Genomic DNA, 21,380 nt, shown 5'->3' with positions numbered 1-21,380 from the left:
TCTCCTTCTGTGTTTCCCTTAAACGAGCACACCCTCCTTCAACGTTTACAGTCCACTAGCATCTCAAGATGTGTGCTTGCCTGGTTCCAATCATATCTTTCAGAGCATACGTTTCAAATTGTACACAACCAAACTCTTTCACCATTTATACAGTGACCTTGGCATACCACAAGCATCCATTCTTGCCTCAATACTATTCAATATTTTCCTGAAGCCCCTACATATTCTTATTGAATCCCATGGTTGTGTCCCCTTCTATTATGCCAATGATATTCATATGCTCTATTCCCTACTTCCACCCTCTTTCTCTATTGCCCCTCTCAACAACTGCTTTCAACTTGTTTCCATCTGGATTAAAGATAACCTGCTCTTCCTTAACACCGTAAAATGTGAAGCCATTCACTTTCCTAATCTCAGCATACCCTCTCCACCCATGATTCAATCAACTACTCCCATACAAAAATACAGTCAGAATTCTTGGCATTACCTTGAATGCCAAACTGGGGTTCAAATCTCAAATAGACTCAGTACTTCCATTTGTCCTTTTTTGTCTTCCATTGTATTTGGGAAGTCAAATCACTTCTAGCCCCCCTTTCTCATCTGATCACTTCTCCTTAGCTTAGTAATAACACATCTGGATTACTGAATTTCACTATATGCTGGACTCCCTCTCTGTGGCTTAAAACATCTGCAACTGGTCTAATTTACAACTGTCAAATTACTCCACACCACCACCACTTTAACCATGTTGCTCCCCTTCTAAAACCAGAACACTGGTTACCAGTTTCTAGCTGGATTAAATTTAAGATTCGAACCTGGGTCTAGAAAGGTTGCCAGTACTCGGCACCACATTATCTCGCCAACCTCTTAGTACCTTACACACCTACGTGCACACTGCAATCGTCACAAGACCATTTACTTTTACCACCCCTCTCCCTTTCTAATCTACATTTAGATCTTTCATACAACACTGCCTTTTGTCATCTCGGACCTAAACTATGGAACTCATTACCAGAGGCGGTCAGGCAGGAACCTTCTCATACCAAGTTCAAAAACCTACTCAAAATTGCTCTTCCAATGAACGTTTCCTATAATCAAATAGTTCTTCTCTCTTCTGTAGTTCCCTTTGCCACTACTAGCTGTTAGAAGAAAGTGGATTCAGCTATCTCATCACACCCTTCTGACCTCACTATCTTATTATATTCCTTTTCTCAATCTCATAGCTATATTTATTTGATTTGTAAACCACCACAACATTTTTTTGGGTGGGGGGCATTGGGCAGTATATTAAGAATCTGTACAAAATCTCTCATCCTGAAGGGGAGACTGGAATGCTAGTTTCAACCCCTTGATTGATATGGGCTCTCAATGGGTCACTGCTTTGAAGGAGCCAAATAGGTTTATATGGACTAATCAACATATATAGGTTGGTGAATGCTCTGAAGGGCATTGCAGCTATAAAGTATGGACTACACTTATTTTACCATGACATACTGCATATAGGAGGTTAAATTACTTTGTGTACTGGGATACATTGTTTGTTTGTTAATTGACTGGGATTTATTAGCTACCTTTAAGAAGAGATTCACTCAAGTCAGTGTACAGCAGGAATCAGTTTAACTTACAATTTTGTTAACAGCAAAATGACCAAATATAAGCATAAACACAATTGATGAGAAACTTGGAAATGGAAAATTGAAACCTAGTAATATGACTAACATAATACAGGTATCAGAAATATACACATTTAGTAGTCATATAATAGAAACAACAAGAAGCTCCAGTGAAAATGAAGTATGTAATATATAAATGAGCCCGTATTTAAAAATATAGGAATAATTCAGCTTAGAGAATCATAACAGGCCAATTGTATAGCAAACTGATCCAGAGATTTTTAGTGAAGTAATTTACATTTAATATGAAAAAACATTTTTGTAGTAAGTTTTGCACATGTTTATAATAAAATGTAAAAATCTATTCTTTGTAATGTGAAAGATATAATAGAAATATAACTGTCTCAAAAGGTGTGTAGAGGGCTCTCTTATTCTTTAAATACTCTGGCCTGATTTGTCCAAGGACCTTGAATACTCTTATACTGAAGCCGGGTAAGGATCTGGTTAATCCGGAGTCTTACAGACTCATTATCACTTTTAAATGTAGACTTGAAGCTGTTGGCCCGTATATTGGCTAATAGATTGACAACTCACTTACTGTACCTTATAACTGATTCTCAAGTGGGATTTGTCAGAGGATGCCACTCTAATGTGAGGTGAGTTTTATTAGCTATGTCTCATGCTCAGTATACTCGCCAACTGGAAATGCTCATAGCATTAGATGCAGAAAAGGCCTCTGATAAGGTAACCTGGTCATATCTGTTCAAGATATTATGATATATGGGTGTAGAAGGTTGGTTTTCCCGAGCACTACATTTGCTTCCTAGGGTCTCAGTTTTTGTTATTGGTCAAAGAACAACTTCCTTTCCAATTTAGCATCACCACCACTTTTATTTTTGTTATATTTAGAGCCCTTCCTTAGAAAATTACAAAGGAGACAAAGACATATATGGAAACAGGATAGGTCCGAAGGAGGTCTGTGTACTGGCCTTTGCAGATGACCTCTTACTTACCAAACCAGGCCACAAACATCACTGGAGCGCTTACTAGATTTAGTGGAAGAGTTTCATTACTATTCAAGTTTTACTTTAAACTTACCTAAATCTGCAGTGATGCCTTTCCAGGATGAGGTTCAATATTCATCTATAGTCCACTATTTGGGAGGCATAACACAATATCTGAGGAATTACAAAGAATAATTCTTTCCTTTAGGAAACTGAAGACTGAGGGGAGGTTCTGGGAATTCCTAACTATCTCACGGAGTAGATGTAATAATTGGTCTTAACTGTGCTGAAGGTAACAAGGCTAATTTAGAATCCAAAAAGGAATTAAATTGTTTAGGATCAAAAAACAAGTATTTTACAGAATTTAATTTTACTACACATTTACACAGAAAGTTTAACCAGAAAAGAGCACCCAATTGTTGTATCTTTGGGCGTAATTAAAGAAATTCTTGACGCCGCTTTTGGGTTGCTTTAGAAACATCTGGAAACATTCTTATTTTGTAATTCATAAAGAGCTGATCTCTATGAAGGAAAAATTGTTTAAGAATCCAGTCTCTATCTGGTTGTAATACAAAGGAAACTATTAAAGTCATTGGCACTAAGCCTAAATTGTCGTCTTCCAAAGTCTGTGTTAAATTTAAATCCAAATATATGCCCCTCCTCTAGCAGGTTAGATAGAGAGAACTCTGAAGTTTCCCTCTAGAGGGCATGTGCAGCCTTCCTAACTTCAGTATACACGATACCAAAGCAGTACCCAACGAACAAAATACAGTCTCCTGCCTCTGTAAAAGCAGAATAACCTGGGAGAACTCTCCACGCTACTAAAAGGTAAAAGTATAAAGTTGAACATGAAATTTACAAAACCTAGCAACCGTTCAACCAAAACAAGAACGTGAACAGAACCAACTGATTACACTGAACGTATCTGAAATCATGAGTTTGCATCACAGGGAGGGCCTCTGGATTGGTCTGAGGGACTAATGGAAAGAAAATTATCAGGTAAGACATAATTTTACCTTCCATAGTGTCCCCTCAGATCAATCCAGAGACTTGTGGGATGTACCAAAGCAATCCTCAGCCAGGGTGGGACTGAACGACACTGGCCGCCAACACCGAAGCCCCGAAGATTGCCTCTCGACGCGCTGCGACATCAATCCGTTAATGTTTCTACACAAGTCTCTGGATTGATGTGAGGGGACGCTATGGAATAGAACATTATAATTAACAGTGAAGGCAGAGTTGTAACATTTAGATGGGTAAGAAAGTAGGAAGAGTTAGAAAGTAAGGTGACTGATTTGAAGAAAGTTGCACAAGATGGTTTAATATTATCTCAGCTAGGGTAGGAGTGGATAAACATGTCCCAATGCAGGATGTGTTGTACAGTTCTCCTGATCCATACTGTACAACACTCTCAATTGGCCAATATACTTACAATCTTTTACTATTAAGATATTGGCAATATTTATTGACCAAACGTTATCATTTGATGCTCGAATCAATTACGTAACTAAGCAATCTTTCAATTTAATGAGAAAACTTTGCAGGGTGCGTAAATGTTTCTCTTTGGACCAGTTTAGGTTATTAATTCAAGCATTAATTTTGTTGCAATTGGACTATTCTAATCTTGCTTATTTTGCCTCTTCCAAACACCTGATGAGAAAGCTGCAAACAATTCAAAATATGGCAGTCCAATTAATCCTTTTGCTTAAAAAGGTTAACAGTATTTCAACACATTATTTTACATTGGCTTCCGATCGAAGCCAGGGTGCAGTTTAAATTTTTTTGTTTTATTTATAAAATTTTGGTCTTGCCCTGCATATATGTATTCATTGTTTCTAAACTTTTTTTATTTTAATAGTTTCCCTTCTATAAAGGATAAGAAAAGACTAAAAAGTTGATTCTCTCTCTTTGTATGAAGTTGCTAAGCACAGAATAGAATTTGCTGAACTTATTCAGGTTTCTCTTAATTATTTACCCCTCCTGTTTACAAAGCTGCGCTAGTGGCTGCCGCACAGTAAAGCTGACACAGCCCATTCACTTTGTAAATGCGGCTTTGTAAACAGGGGTTAGATTTCAGAAAACAGTTAAAAACTCTATTTCGTAGATTTGTTTTGAAATCATGTTAAATTAGGTTGACAATGATTCCGATACATATTCGTCAAATTAATGTAATCCCAGATAATATCTAGTCTGCTGTTATTGTAACCCATTATATGGTAATAGTGCAGATAACCCAGAATTATAGGGAGGTCCATGTCTCCTCATGGGTCTCAACCCCTCTTTGTGGCTGCAAGAGGTTTTAACAAACAGGTGAACTTTAAACCAACACAGCCAAAATGCAAAAGTGATTTTAAACAATTTTTATAGAGAGGCTACCGAGAACTATTTTTATCCCTGTATGATTTATTTGCTTGCTCGGATTTAATATTCCACTTAATTATACTTAGGTGCCCCAAAATAGATTACAACAGTAGTAAAAAAAACAAAACAAAACCCATAAATACAATAGTTACGATTATACAAAGACCTACAACAAATTAGACAACAGAAACCTTGGTGAATGCTTCAGAACCTCCTACATCCCTAGCTACAGGAAATATATTACTCCTGGGGGAATTCAGCACAAAAAGTAATGAAACTGAGCAAAAAGTTTGAAATTGTGCAAAATTCTACATAATTTATTTGTAATTTTTGTGCAAAATTTCCTATTATAAGGTCCAACTTCTTTCTCAGGCCTGAAATTCCTCCCCCAACCTTTTCCTTCCTCGGGCTCCACTCTCCCCAGTTTTCTCTCCAACTTCCAGCAAGACCCCTAATTCTATCTGCCCCAAGGGCTCCTTTGCAATATACATACCTCCAACTTTCCTTTTTGATTCCTTCTCCCACAAAGGTGCTAACACTTAAAAATGATTGGGGGCGATAAACACAATACAAATTACCTCTTCATGGAAACAATGAAGGATCTTGATTAATATTGGGGGTGCTCAGGACCCAATGCACCCAGCCAGCTGGCTCCTTTGCAAACCCTCACCTCTCATCCTCCTCACTTCCCCATGCACCAAACCTACTCTCCATCTTTCTCCCCCCATTGCACATTGCCTCCGCAATTTCTCCCTCCTTCCTCAAGCACATACCCCCACCTCTCAATCATTCTCTCCTCCAGCACATACTCCTGGGTTATGTTTCTCCCCTGCCGCCATAGCGCCATGCAAATCTAGCTCTGACCCCCCCTAGGGTTACCATATGGCTCCAGAAAAAGGAGGACGGATTGAGCCAGCCGGGTTTTACTTCCTTTGCTTTCAATGGAAGTAATTGAGTCAGCCGGGTTTTACTTCCATTGCTTTCAATGGAAAGCAATGGAAGTAAAACCCGGCTGGCTCAATCCGTCCTCCTTTTTCTGGAGCCATATGGTAACCCTAACCCCCCCCCCTCCCTACTTAGAACCCCATGCAACTCTGCCCCCATCCCATGGCACACCCCAAAACCTTGGGCTCTGCCATCCATCACACTCATAGCACACTCCCCGGCTAGCTGTGCCCCTCACACCCCCACTTTCTGATGACACTTTCTGCCCTCTGTGACACCCTAATCTGCTCCAGCAACTCCCCCCATCCACTTTCACACAGAGTACCTACCTCAGCATGTTCTTTGATTTCCCTCCCTGTCTCAATTATGAGGCAAGAGGAAAGGTGACAGTAAATTTTTGCACATCAGGCTCCTCCTCTGCCATCCTAGGACTGACTGTTCATTTGAACTGTGGGGCTCTACAAATGACCATATGGTTCAAACAGTCAAATCTTCAACGGCAGAGTAGGACACAGCCTGATGTGCTTCCTTCTCTTCTTGCTGCTGTGCAATCTCTAGGGTGGGGGAGGGGGGAGAGAATAATAATCAAGGAATGACACTGAACACCATGCCTTTGCAGAATTCTGCATTGCGCAGTTGCACAGAATTCCCCAATGACTGCTATATGTAGATGCAGACGTTACAAAATGAACATCCTAAATAGGCACAAGTGTCTTGCTTTCTCAATGACTTGGTGTCTTAGTGTTACAAATTTAGGAAAAAATATGTACAAAGATAAAATATTTGTTTTCTGGCCAGACAAGAGAGAGTTTGCATGTATCTGCTTCTTCAGTGGAGGAGTGGCCTAGTGGTTAGGGTGATGGACTTTGGTCCTGGGGAACTGAGGAACTGAGTTCAATTCCCGGCACAGGCAGCTCCTTGTGACTCTGAGCAAGTCACTTAACGCTCCATTGCCTGCCGCATTGAGTCTGCCATGAGTGGGAAAAAGTGCGGGGTACAAATGTAACAAAACAAAAAAAAAAAAAATCAGTTGCCAGTCTGCTAATTCCAGAGTAGTTCTTACCTCCCCAAGGCAACGCTCTTTCTCCATGTATTTTTTGACCTGTTGCCAGATGCGACTTTTGGAAAGAAGGTTTCCTCCAGTGATATGTTCAAACTTTTCATAACTTCCATATTTCTCCAAAGTCAGCACCATTATGTTGATAGCCTATAAAACAGAAAAAGATATAAGCAAGGCCACAGCATTAGCACTCAGAGGAGAGTTAAAAGCTCTCTCTACAGGGACAGAATCCACTTTATTCATCACTGAATTTTATGCGCGATCAAAGGGTATATACACAGAAAATTTCATTAACCAGAGTTTTGATGATTTTTAATACTATATTTTGCAGATGTTTTCAGAATAGCCACTCTAGCAGTTTGTCCTATTCGGGAATGGAGGCAGTCAGATCTAACAGCTGGTCACATGACTGCAGCACGACTTTAAAAGAAAGCACACTAACAGCGACCATTTGATTTTGTTTATTATTTACTTGATAACCTCTTTGTATGTGTGTTCTTAGGTACTGATGACACTTCAATAACGCTGTCCTATTGGAGAATGGACGCTGGTCACATGACTGCAGAACATAAGAGCTAAAATAAAGCATGCTAGCGGCGACTGCACCATGGCGGTGCACACTCAAGGAGCAAGTCATGTTCCTTGCAGCGAGCAACAGGGGTGAGCAATTTAGAGGTAAGAGTACCTGTATTAAGTGGTTTTGATGGGCTATTGTCCTGCCTTGTTTTGGAATTCTATTAGTTGGTACTCTGGGGATCAGCTGGTTCGGGGGAGTCATGTTTAATACTGGTGACAGTATGTTAATACCTGTTAGGTGGTGTGTTAGATGTGGTCAACTGATACTATCACAATTTTACAGGGACTGATATTTGATTCTTCTACAGTCTAAGGCATTGTTTCCAAAGTCGGTCCTGGAGTACACCCTTGCCAGTCAGGGTTTGAGGATATCCACAATGAATAAGCATGGGATTTATTTGCTTACACTGCTTCCATTTTATGCCAAATCTCTTTCATGTATATTCATTGTGGACTCAGGAAACATTGGTCTAAGGGGCCCTTTTACCAAACGGTGGCCCACAGTGGCATTGGCGTATGGGATTGCCGTGCACCAAGGCCACCTTTTACTGCCGCCGGTAGAAGTGGGGGTTTTTCCACAGTAGGCAGAAAATGGCAATGCGGTAATTAAAAAATTGCAGCGCAGCCATTTAATGCTGGAGCCCTTACCACCTCCTATTTAGGATAAAATAGTGGAAACTATTATAAAGAATAAAATTACAGAACACATAAATAAACATGGTTTAAAAATACAGAGGCAGTATGGTTTCAGCCAAGGAAAGTCTTGCTTACCAATTTGCTTCATTTGTTGGAATGCATAAATAAACATGAAGATAAGTGAGTGTCAGGTTCTCAGGTTCAGAGCCCGCAGGGCCGGGCTCTGGAGCAAACGTGAGCCCTTGGGCTGCTGACGAGGAGCGACAGCAGCAGGCAAAACCCACCAACCAACGCTGGGCAAGCACACCGACACCGGCAGGGACTGCAGGCACCGCCCAGCGAGCCGGAACACACGGACTGGAACACGGGACTGGAATTCCCCGGACTGGAGGACACAGGACTGGAACCCCGGACTGGAACACTGGACTGGAATCCCCCGGACAGGAGGACACAGGACTGGAACACTGGACTGGAGCACACCGGACTGGTCCACACAGCTTCACCTGCACTTAGCTACTAAGTTGAGCTCCTGGGTTTGAGTAGCCGGCAGGACTTACTGGATGACACAGGGACCAGGACTAGAACAAGCTGAACTGAAGTGCACCTAACTCCTAAAGTGACCAAAAGTGTTCCTAAGCCCAGCACCAACAGAAAAGCTCCTAAGCCCTCCACTAACAGCAGTGCTCCTAACAGAAACTAACAGGGGTGCCCCTATGCCCTACACTAACAGAAGTGCAGGGAAGCCACAAGGGAAAAGGAAGGGAAGACAAACGCCAGACCTAACCCTGGTGCTTCCTAAGCACCAAGCTGCAGCAGCTAAACATGGGTTCTCACCCCGGTGCTTCCTAAGCACCCAGCTACAGCAGCTAAACACAGGTCACGAGGAAAAGCGGGGAAAGCACAAGGAAACAAGCAGGAAAGCCAAATACCCAAACAACAAAAGGTGCTTCCTAAACACTTACTAACAAGGGTGCTCCCAGCAACAAACTCCAGCACTGCACTAACAGCAGTGCTACACACCGTAACAAAAGGGAAAAACAGGGAAGTCAAACACACAAGTCACAAGTGCACTAAACTAACCTAGACCTAAAGCAAGTAGCCAGAAGCAAACGTTGCGAAGGCCCTGAAGGAAAGAACCCCACTTCCTTATCAAGGCCCTCCCTGATGATGTCACACTCCCTAGACCCAGGCAGCAGCACACTGACCGAGAGAGCACACTGAAACCCATAGAGGCCCAACCCACACCAATGCAACACCGTGAAGCACTTGAAGCCAGTACACCCAAAGAGCGTTAGAGCAACTCAGACTACACCCACAACTGCAGTGAAGTGAGACAATTAGCCCCATGCTGCTGGAAGCTGCCAGCACAGAGAGACAGAGCCAGCTCAGAAAGGACAGAGAAAAGAAACAGAAGCCAGCTAAGAAGCTGACCCCCAGGCAGGGGCGTAGCTACGGGTGGGCCTGGCTGGGCCCAGGCCCACCCAATTTCAGCCCAGGCCCGCCCAGCGCCAGCCCCAGCTCCCATTGCCGGCCACTGCTGCTTTTCCTGTTGAGCAGCAGGGCCGGCGCTACAAAAAGAAGAAGCGCTAACGGCGCTAAGGATGAAAAATGTTTAAAAAAAAAAAAAAGCGCGGTACCGGCAGGCACTGTCTAGGCAGCCTTGAGGCATTGGCTGCTGGCTCGCAGGCTCCTCCCGTCTCTTACGTTACTGCCCCTGCGTCGCTCCAGGGGTAGTGACGTAGGAGACGGGAGGAGCCTGCGAGCCAGCAGTCAATGCCTCAAGGCTGCCTAGACAGTGCCTGCCGGTGCCGCGCTTTTTTTAACATTTTTCGTCCTTAGCGCCGTTAGCGCTTCTTCTTTTTGTAGCACCAGCCCTGCTGCTCAACAGGAAAAGCAGCAGTGGCCGGCAATGGGAGCTGGGGCTGGCGCTGGCATGCAGGGCGGGCCTCGTCAAGGAAAAGAGAAAAGAGGGAAAACATGGAAGGATGGGGAGAAAAAGAGGGAAAACAGATGGAAGGATGGCAGAGAAAGGGAAAACATGGAAGGATAGCAGAGAAAGAGGGAAAACATGGAAGGATGGGGAGAAAGAGGGAAAACATGGAAGGATGGGGAGAAAAGAGGGAAAACAGATGGAAGGATGGCAGAGAAAGAGGGAAACAGATGGAAGGATGGCAGAGGATGAGGGAAAACATGGAAGGATGGGGAGAAAGAGGGAAAACAGATGGAAGGATGGGGAGAAAAGAGGGAAAACAGATGGAAAGATGGGGAGAGAAAGAGGGAAAACGGATGGATGGGGAGAGAGACTCTGGATGGAAGGATGGGGAGAGAAAGGGGAGAGACTGGAAGGATGCAGAGAGAAAGGGGAGAGACTGGAAGGATGTGGAGAGAGAAGGGACACTGAACAGAAAAGGGTAGAGTGATACAGAGACACTGGTTAGAAAGAGGGAGAGAGAGACATTAGATGGAAGGATCAGGAGAGAGGGTAAATGGATGGAAGGATGGGGAGAGAAAGAGGGAAGACGTTGGATGGAAGGGTAGGGAGAAAGAGGTGACACTGGACGGAAGGATGCAGAAAGAAAGAGGGGAGACTACTGGAAGGATGGGGAGAGAGAGGGGAGACTGGAAGGATGGGGAGAGAAAGAAGAGAGCTGCTGGATGGAAAAGGAGAGTAGTGAAAGACTGGAGAATAAGAGGAAGGGGCATGGGGAGAACAAGGGTGAGAAAAAGATGAAAAGCCATAAGTAGATGAAGGAAATTAAAGAATGGATAGTAAGAATGAATTAAATCAGGACAGAGAGAGAGAGAGAGGCAGAGAAATATTGAAGAAAGCAAAGAAAAAGGAGAGAAAAATGACAAATGGCCAGGAAACCGTGGCAGAAGAGTTAAGCGAAAACGAAGGAAAGCAGAATCTAGAGACTGGGAGCGACACAATGAGAAAAAGTAAATGGCCATACAACAAAGGTAAAGAAAATAATTTTATTTTTAATTTAGGATAAAGTAATATGGTACCTGTGTTAATAAAGTTTCAGAGACCAATACTTCCTTCCTTAGGTCAGGAGAGGATACCGTAACAGCATTATACTGACCTGAGGCAGGAGGTTTTGGCCTCTGAAAGCTCACTGAAAAGGGTGTTAGGCTATTAAATAAATTTTCTGAAATCTGATGCACTGAAAAGCAGCACTTTACCCTGTGTGACAAATGCATCTGATTAGCGTGACTAAATTTTGCTGGGGGAGGGGGGTAGAGAGAAACATTTGTGCCCACCCACTTTGGGTTCAGGCCCATCCAAAATTGGCAGTCTGGCTACGCCACTGCCCCCAGGAAAGAGGTAAGTTTGAGAGGGGTTCTGACCCCAATCATAACAGTGAGCCGGTTGGTGTATCTAGATTTTCAGAACGCTTTTGACAAAGTTCCTTGTGAGAGACTCCTGAGAAAATTAAAAGAGTCATGGGATAGGAGGCAATGTTCTGTTGTGCATTAGGAATTGGTTATTTGACAGAAAACAGAGGGTAGGGTTAAATGGTCATTTCTCTCAATGGAGAAGGGTGAATAGTGGAGTGCTGCAGGGATCTATACTGGGACTGGTGCTATTTAACATGTTTATAAATGATATGGAAAATGGAACGAGCGAGGTGATTAAATTTACAGAGGATACAAAGCTATTCAAGGTTGTTAAAACACTTGCGGGCTGTGAAAAATTGTAGGAAGACCTTAGGAAATTGGAAGACTGGGCATCCAAATGGCAGATGAAATTTAATGTGGACGAATGCAAAGTGATGCTAGGGTCCACCTTGGAGGCCAGCAACCAAGAAAAAGATCTAGGTGTTGTTGTAGACTATATGCTGAAATGTTCTATCCAGTGTGCGGCAGCAGCCAAAAAAAGCAAACAGGATGTTAGGAATTATTAGGAAAGGGATGGTAAATAAGACAGAGAATACTATAATACCTCTGTATCGCTCCATGGTCCAACCTCACCTTGAGCACTGCATTCAGTTCTGGTTGCTGTATCTCAAAACGGAATTAGAAAAGGTTCAAAGAAGAGTGACCAAAATGATAAAAGGGAAGGATCTTCTCTCATATAGGAAAGGCTAAAGAGGTTAGAGCTCTTCAGCTTGGAAAAGAGACGGCTAAGGGGAGATATGCTTGAGGTCTACAGAATCCTGAGTGGTGTAAAACAAGCAGAAATGAACCAATATTTTACTCTTTCAAAAAGTACAAAGACTAGAGGACAGGCAATAAAGTTATATGGAAATACTTTTAAACCAAAAAGGAGAAAATATATTTTCACTCAAAGAATAGTTAAGCTCTGGAACTGTTTGGCGGAGGATGTAGTAACAGCAGTTAGTGTATCTGAGTATTGATTTTTGTGGGTTTGATAATTTTCTGCACGTTATACTTGTTTTTCACTTTTTTCTACCTATGGTGTTTTTGTGAAACAACTATTTCACGATTTTAGTATATCTGTCAGCATAGTTTCTTTAAGAGTAAATTAGTGAAAAAGTTTTTTTTGTTTTGCTTTGGTTTGTTAAACACTGATAATTTCCTTCATGCTTTCAACTGATGTTCGAACACTTGATGTCCCACTAAAGGATTGTGTGTCTTGATTTGGAATGGATATTGTGTAGAAAGCAGTCAACTGGTTCATGTAACTGAATTCTTTCAGCAAGACATGAGAATCCTTTTGAATTCATTGTAGCCCAATTACCAAGAAAAACTTTCTAGTACCTAACTCTAAGAGAACCCTTTGGAACCCTGCCTCCTTTTCTTCCTTTTCTGAAATCACTGAAGAGGAAACTAAACATCTTCTTTCCTCCTTGAAACTACCTGTTCCTCTGATCCTATTCCCACCCATCTACTTAACACTATCTCTCCTACTGTCATCCCTTTTATCTGTCATATCCTCAATCTTTCACTTTCCACTGTGACTGTTCCTGATGCCTTTAAACATGCCGTAGTCACACCACTCCTTAAAAAAACCTTCATTGGACCCTACCCTGTCCTTCCAACTATCGCCCCCATCTCCCTCCTCCCTTTCCTATCCAAGATACTTGATAGGCTGTTCACCGCCGTTGCCTTGACTTTCTTTCATCTCAAGCTATTCTTGATCCACTTCAATCTGGCTTTCGCCCCCTTCATTCAACTGAAACGGCGCTTACTAAAGTCTCCAATGATCTGTTCCTGGCCAGATCCAAAGGTCTCTATTCTATCCTCATCTTTCTCGATCTATCTGCTGCTTTTGACACTGTTGATCACAGCCTACTCCTTGATACGCTGTCCTCACTTGGATTTCAGGGCTCTGTTCTTTCCTGGTTTTCTTCTTATCTCTCTCAGCTTACCTTTAGTGTATACTCTAGAGGATCCTCCTCTACTTCTATCCCACTGTCAGTTGGTGTACCTCAGGGATCTGTCCTGGGACCTCTTCTTTTCTCCATTTATACTTCTTCCCTTGGTACTCTGATCTCATCCCATGGTTTTCAGTATCATCTTTATGCTGATGACTCCCAGATCTACCTCTCCACAACAGAAATCTCAGCCAAAATCCAGGCCAAAGTATCAGCCTGCCTGTCTGACATTGCTGCTTGGATGTCTCAGCGCCATCTGAAACTAAACAAGACCAAGACTGAGCTTCTTATCTTTCCGCCTTAACCAACCTCTCCTCCTCCCCCATTCTCTATTTCTGTGGATAACACTCTCATCCTTCCTGTCTCATCAGCTCATAACCTTGGGGTCATCTTCGACTCCTCCCTCTCCTTCTCTGCACATATTCAACAGACTGCTAAAACCTGTCGTTTCTTTCTCTATAATATCACCAAAATTCGCCCTTTCCTTTCTGAGCACACTACCAGAACTTGCTTCTCACAGGTCTCCCACTTAGCCATCTCTCTCCTCTTCAATCTGTTCAAAATTCTGCTGCACGACTAATATTCCGCCAGTGTCGTTATGCTCATATTAGCCCTCTCCTCAAGTCACTTCACTGGCTTCCTATCCGTTTCCGCATACAGTTCAAACTCCTCTTATTGACTTATAAGTGCATTCACTCTGCAGCTCCTCAGTACCTCTCCACTCTCATCTCTCCCTACATTCCTCCCCGGCAACTCCATTCACTGGGTAAATCTCTCTTATCTGCACCCTTCTCCTCCACCGCTAACTCCAGACTCCGTTCCTTTTATCTTGCTGCACCATATGCCTGGAAAAGACTTTCTGAGCTGGTATGTCAAGCTCCATCTCTGGCCGTCTTTAAATCTAAACTAAAAGCCCACCTTTTTGATGCTGCTTTTAATTCCTGACCCTTACTCACTTGTTCAGAACCCTTATTTCATCACCCTCACTTTAATATTCCCTTATCTCTTGTTTGCCCTGTTTGTCTGTCCTAATTAGATTGTAAGCTCTGTCGAGCAGGGACTGTCTCTTCATGTTCAGGTGTACAGCACTGCATATGTCTAGTAGCACTATAGAAATGATGAGTAGTAGTAGTAGAAATGTGTTGAATCTGATCTATATTTTGTGGCTGGGCTGGTGACACTTTATGTATTTTTGGACATTTGAGTAGTTTGATGCATAGTTTCTGAACAATAAATACATTTGTTTCACAAAAACTCAATGAAATGATTGAGAGAATGCCAAGCATAAAAAGCACTGCTTCGCACTATACAATATAAAAGTCTGCATTTTGCTACATTTTACCAATTCTCTCTCATACAGATTATGATCTGTTACAGAGTCCTAATACCACTGTGTGTGTGTGTGTGGGGGGGGGGGGGTAGTGAATATACAGTAAAATGTTTTTTTCTGTCTGAATCTGATCTTTCATGGGCTGGACATGGATGTTATGATGGGAGCATACTCAGAATCTGAGTGGGAATTTCAGTCACTTCATAAGGACGACACTGATCAACCAGACTCAGTGGCTTGTATAGCTACCGTAGCTGGCCAGATCTGGGCTGGAATCTGTAAGATTAGGAAAAATCTCAGGTAGCCACGAGCTCATGGTACTGTGGCCCCAACCTAAGTCTGTACCAACTTAGCTGAAAGTTCAGCAGGATGACAACAAAAAAAGTTTGAAACTGGAAGTTAGTTCTCAACTTTCTAATTCAACCACTAGTCTATAAACAGCAAAAACAAAGAAAGAGCGCCACCCACTGGGACTAGCATGGAAAGCCACAGCTACAGGTTTAGTCTCAACTCACCCAACTGCAAGAAACTAATTGTTTAATGCTTTTTAAAACCTCTTAAAAACAATGAATGGGAAACATTGCAACTGAGGGATATTAAAGACCAAGCAATTGCCAATTTAAGACCATTTCTGTTTTTTCCCCCAAGATAGTAAATAAAATTAAACCATTGGCAGCTGATGAAGCATATTCACATGTACATTAAGCACAAGTCAGGACAACACATGCACATAGACAAGCAATATATGCACCTATATGCTTTTATATCAGTGGTACTCAACTAGTGTCACCAAATTTTGACTCAGCAAGCTTATGCTTTCCTTAATTAATGTGCCTGCCAGCTAGGGAAAGCACAAAGCAGGGAGTCAGGTAATTGAAATCTATATAATCGCTCCCTAATTCTGCTTCCTCCCAACCCCACATCCTTGCCACCAGCCCAAGCTGGAAATGCTGCAGGTCCGTTTTCCCCTCCACTCCCACCAGCACTGCATCCTGAACCTATCTGTATTTCCACCGCAACCAGTAAAGCCAACAGCTGGCCCAGAAATGTAGGGTCCTGCCCCCTTATTGTGATCAAAAATCACTGCTACTGCTGTCTGTACAGGAGGAGATGACCCGAGGACCTTCCACCCAACCCAGCACCCTTTCTTTTTCTGTCAGCTCTGATCACTGGGTGGAGAGGGTGAGTTTTAAAAGGAGGATACATAGGGTGATGAGATAGGTTGAGCCTGAGGGCATGAGACAGAAGGAATGAACATGATCCAATGGTCTTGATATAATAGGAGACGAACCCTATGAGGGAGACAAGGTCATTCTCCCCTACCCTCCAAGAAAAATAGGTTTCAGAATTGAGATTAGATGGGGATGGAGATTAAGGAGAACAAGACCTCACGGTTTGGGTAGAGAGGGACTGGGAGTCAGATGCACTAACTCCATGGAAAGAGCCCTTCCCTTACCGATCCCTTAGCGAATCAGTAAAAAACGGGCATGCATGAAGGAAATTGCATGCAAATGAGCTGCTCGCTGTTAGCTCATTTGCACGCGATTTCCTTCCTAAGGAGGGGAAGCCAGTCAGCCAGCTGAGCATGCACAGAGCAGCCAAGCGTTATGCTGGCTGCTCTGCACATGCCAAAGACGGCTTCATACACGTCCTTCACTAGACGTGCTGTGATTGGCTGAGAGAGACCTGGAGAGGCATAATTGAAAGGGACATCTAAATAGTTTTGATTTGGGCGTCCTCGCAAGTCTCGATCCCCAATTCTCTCTGGCGGTGGTCATTTCGGGCATGTAAGAAAAACACGTCCAAGAGAAGGACACCCATCACAAAATCTGAAGGAAAAAAAACGTCCAAGTGCTCGTCAGGGACATCCTTTTTTTTTTTTTGAGTGAAGGACGTCCAAGAGTTAGGTACTTGCAAGGACGTCCCTGATGAGCACTTGGACGTTTTTTTTTTCTTCCGATTTTTGCGATGGGCGTCCTCCTCTGCATGGGTCCCGCTCACAGCAGCCCCAACGAGAGGTGCAGACCTCCAGTTAGGTTTTCCACAGTGCATGGAGTCGGAAAATGGCTGTGCATCTGCCTTGCATGCGCATTATAATACTAATTAGCTCATTATAATAACCTGTAGATCATTTGCATTCCGTTTTCGTTAGCTGCTACTGTGACAGGAAAATGGCTCGGAGAACCCTTTTGTGCAAGTCTTGTTTTACTACTTGCTTGCTAGACTGGCTAGAACTGGTTTACAAACCACGTTGCTGGCTCGTTAAGTTTAGTGCATCTGGCCCTGGGTGGGAATGTGGGGAACTTGCAACTGAATAGGGATTTGGGGATGGTGGAATAGGGATTTAAGGACTGAGTGGCAGGGATGGCAAAGGCAACTAGATGGGGTATATAAAAAAGGTGTATTAGATGGGCTGCAGTATTTGAGACAAGGCATAGAAAAGGGGGTGAGATACAGAAATGGTATAAAAACTGTTAAAGACATGGAATGTCACGTTCTCCCAGCAGGAACTAGGTTTGTGAACCCTTGGGCCACTGTCGAGGTGCGGCAGCGGCAGGCAAATCACCCAAGCAGAAAGCAGTGCTGAACACAACAGGCAGGAACCACAGAATATAACTAGAAGAGGCTTTAATAGTAAACAGTAAACATTATCCAGTAGCACAGCAATGTCAAAGGGGCCGGCAGCAAACACGGGTAATCCATAAACTAACCAGAGTCTATAGGCAGGCGGAAAGCAAAGTCCAGGTCCAGGTCCAGGCCAAGGGTCACAGGCACAGGAAGCAAGCAAAGTCAAAGTCCAGGAACAGGCAGGGTCCAACACAAAGGAAACTTTCAGTGGAACTCCAACAAACCACCAGGAACTCATGGATGACCTTTGATACCAAGGCAAGGCAAGCAAGGCTCACAGAAGCTAATAAGCCCCTCAGCAGCTGACCCACAGCTGCAGTAAATCACCAGCCAAGTAAGGGTGCTGTTCCAGAACAACCCAGCAGAGCAAGGCTGGCAACCTGGAACATCCAGACTGGACTCACTGAAGTCTGGAACATGGAAGACAGCAGAAAACAGTCCATAGCAGCCACCAGTTCTGGCCACCAGAGGGCAAGGAGAGCACCCACATGGAAAGCAGTCACGGAAGCTCTGAGGGAAGGGATAAGAGAAATGAAAGGGGTGGGTCTGAGAAGGAATGACAGAAAGTAGAAATAGCCTCCCATACTGCCTTTTACCTCCTCTAAGTACAGGATAAGAGATGGAATATAAAAAAACAAACAAACTTGTGGCTAGGGAAGGGGATAAGTGATAGAATAAGAAGCAGAGGAAGACTCATGAAAACTAGAAAGGGAGTCAAGTAAAGAGAATTGGAAATTAAGTTCTGGGGATTGAAAGAAAGGTGGGAACAGAAGGCTGGGGAAGGAATCTGTTTACTAGAGAGGAGTAAGATTGAAATATGTAAACCTAGTAGGTAGACAATGAGGCCTGATTTTAATTTTTTTATTTTTGTTACATTTGTACCCCGCACTTTCCCACTCATGGCAGGCTCTATGTGGCTTACATGGGGCAGTGGAGGGTTAAGTGACTTGCCCAGAGTCACAAGGAGCTGCCTGTGCCTGAAGTGGGAATTGAACTCAGTTCCCCAGGACCAAAGTCCACCACCCTAACCACTAGGCCACTCCTCCAAAAGAGTCAAAAGAGAGGTAAAATCTAGATATAAGTGGACAGAGAGGTAAAGAAGAGAGAAATGAGAGAAGAAAGTGACATCAATAGAGTATGGACGCTTAGGCTCCAAATTCTGTTGGCAGAGAGGATATTAAGGCATCATTCTCCCTCTGTTACACCCTTTTGCGATGTATTGGAGTATCGCCACACTGCTAACAGTAGTGTCGACCAGGAAAAAGTTGGAGCGCTTTAAATAGGTGCCTCTCAGGCGAGTGATGATGGATGCAGATCTCAGGGCCGGCATGCAGGGACCAGTACTTCCAACATGGTGTCAGAGCACCTCAATATTGATGATGAGGAGGTAGCAGTTCTGTCGGGCTTGATGGAAGGAGGAGGTCACCAAGCAAGTGGTGATAGGCTGGTTCTGAGAGCTGACAGCAGAAACTCTGGGGAGATTTACAGAAAGTGTTGGCCGAATTCTGGAGAGATGTGAGTGAGATAGAGACCGCGTGGAACACACAGAGGAGCACATGGAAGCCTGGGAGGACCGGGGGGAAATCACTAGCTACCTCGACCCAGCAATGGTGTCAGGAACGTCAGGAGTTGCTTAATTTGGTGGAAGGCCTTGAAAAACGGTCCCACCGAAATAATCTACTCTTTCGTGGAATCCCAAATGTATAAAAATACCAAGACTGTGCTAAAATTGTGACAGATGTATGCCTTTCCCTGGTGCAATCTGAGGAGCAGGCGGTGTGCCCGATGATCAAGCTTAATAGAGCGCACCGGAATATGGGGCAGCACAAAGATGCAGCTCCCAGGGACGTTGCTGTATGTTCACACAATTTTGCTACAAAGAAGAGATTCTACAAGGCCAGAGCTCAAAAGGACTTTGTCTGGGAGAACTGCAATGTTTCAATCCACCAGGATTTGGCACGCTCTACATTACAGAAACAGAGAGACATGCTGCCAGTGACTCAGTATTTGCAACATGCGGGTCACAGGTAGCGCTGGTTGTTCCCATTTGGCTTATGGATTACAATAGCTGCAAGGTCAAGACTCATGGAGACATGCGTGGAGGCCTGGCCGGATTTGGCAGATCTGGGCTATATCGATCTTCCTGCAAGCACCATTGCTGGGAAGTCTTCCAGGAGTCAGCGGATGAGGGACTAATCTAAGTGGTAGCAAGTGTTGGGCTCTCGTTTGAGCTTCCCTTAGGACCACGAAGATGCCTAATTGAGGGACAGAGGACTTTGGTTGAGTCTGTTGTTCTATATATATTTTTTACATTGCTTTTGGGGTTGTGGCAGCAGGTGATATATGTATGTGAGGGCGTGTGTATGTGGAATGGGGGGTATGCTTGTGGAGGGAGTATGAGTGCTAGAGGGATTGGATGTCCTGCTCTTTGACAGTGGAGTCTCTTCTCTGCGGGAGGGCTGGTGAGAGGGCAGAATGGACAGCATAATCAGGGGTTTCCTGGTGGAGGGCAATTGCTGAGAGGCCATTTCTGGGTAGGGACTTGAACATTAATGGGGAGGAAGCATAGTATGTGTTTAATAAGCTTTGAGGCTTGAAGTGGGATATTATATTTTGACAGAAAACACACTTGTGAACTAGAGGTACTGGGTCATAAGCAGTTTGACCTCTGTGGTACCCATACTGGGACAGGGTGAGGGAGAATGGGTGGGGGGGGGGGGGGAGTTCGTGATTTTAGTTAAGGCTACTTGTGCTTAGTGGAGAATATGTACAAGGATCCAGCAGGCAGGTGCTTAGCAGTGACAGGTAAACTGCAGGGTCATCAGCTTACTTTGATTAATTTGTATGCACCTAATTTAGTTATTTATTTATTTATTACATTTGTACCCCGCGCTTTCCCACTCAAAGCAGGTTCAATGCAGCTTACATAGTAATTGAGATTACAAATTATTGGTGGAGAGAAATATGTTGAGTATATACACACACACACATATATATATATATATATCCATATATACACATTGTACACAATTCTGGTCAGGCCCCCTTTTTTTAGATCTTTAGTTGAGCCATTATTGGAGTTTGTTAAGGGGTGGGTTATTTTAGAAGGGGATTTTACCTTGGCTCCAGATGGTTTTTGGAATAATTCAAGGGGGAGGCGGGATTATAGCAAACAGCATAGGAAAGCTTTATTGCATCTTAAGAGACTGGATTTGATTGATATGTGGCGTCTTTCTCATCCCACTCAGAAAACATACACATTTTATTCTCACCCAGCTGAAACAGATACTAGAATTGATCAGATTTGGTGTCAGAAAGAATTGTGGGGTTCAGTTCAGGATACACAGATTGATTCCATTCATATTTCAGATCACTTTTCTGTGTGGGTAGAATTATTATGGGAGGGGGTACAGCATACACAGGTGTTGGAGGCTGAATAAATGCTTATTGGGCAATCAAAAGGTTTGAGATGACATCAAAGAAGTGATCTATACTTATTTGCAGAATAATGATAATGGGAAAGTTTCAGACAGTTGCCTTTGGGATGTCCTTAAGGTGGTGGTACATGGTCATTTAGTGAAATGAGGGGCTCGTAGGACAAGAGAGGGATTGGAGACATTTGCAATTGTGACAATGCCTGCTCTCTTTAAAACAGAGACATCATCAGTCTCCAAGTATGTTGGTTTGGAAGGAATTTGGTTCACGAGGCGTTAGGGAGGTGGTAAATGGAAACATCAGAAACTGAGACAGAGAATGTTTGAATTTGGCAATAAGTCAGGGACCTTGCTGGCCAAACTTCTATGAGATAGAAGGCAGGCTCAGCTGATTAGGAAAATCCGCAATTCGGGCAATGGGTTTGTTTAAACTGATGGGGATAGTCAAGCG

The 21,380-nt window shown here is 43.4% G+C and overlaps 1 protein-coding gene across 2 annotated transcripts in view; it reads right to left on the bottom strand.

Annotated features, from left to right (window-relative positions):
• The window catches only part of KIAA0895 (KIAA0895 ortholog), an 89,778-nt gene that overhangs the window by 35,240 nt on the left and 33,158 nt on the right, over positions 1-21,380 (bottom strand). For both annotated transcript variants that reach the window (XM_030204153.1, XM_030204162.1), the window contains one exon: positions 6,987-7,130. In XM_030204153.1, coding sequence (XP_030060013.1) covers positions 6,987-7,130 — 144 coding nt within the window. The remainder of the gene's footprint in view (positions 1-6,986; positions 7,131-21,380) is intronic.

This window comes from Microcaecilia unicolor, chromosome 1 (genome assembly GCF_901765095.1).
Source record: "Microcaecilia unicolor chromosome 1, aMicUni1.1, whole genome shotgun sequence".
Taxonomy (NCBI): Eukaryota; Metazoa; Chordata; class Amphibia; order Gymnophiona; family Siphonopidae; genus Microcaecilia; species Microcaecilia unicolor.
The sequence above is the reverse complement of the archived record's forward strand: the minus strand, read 5'-3'. Positions and strand labels throughout refer to the sequence as shown.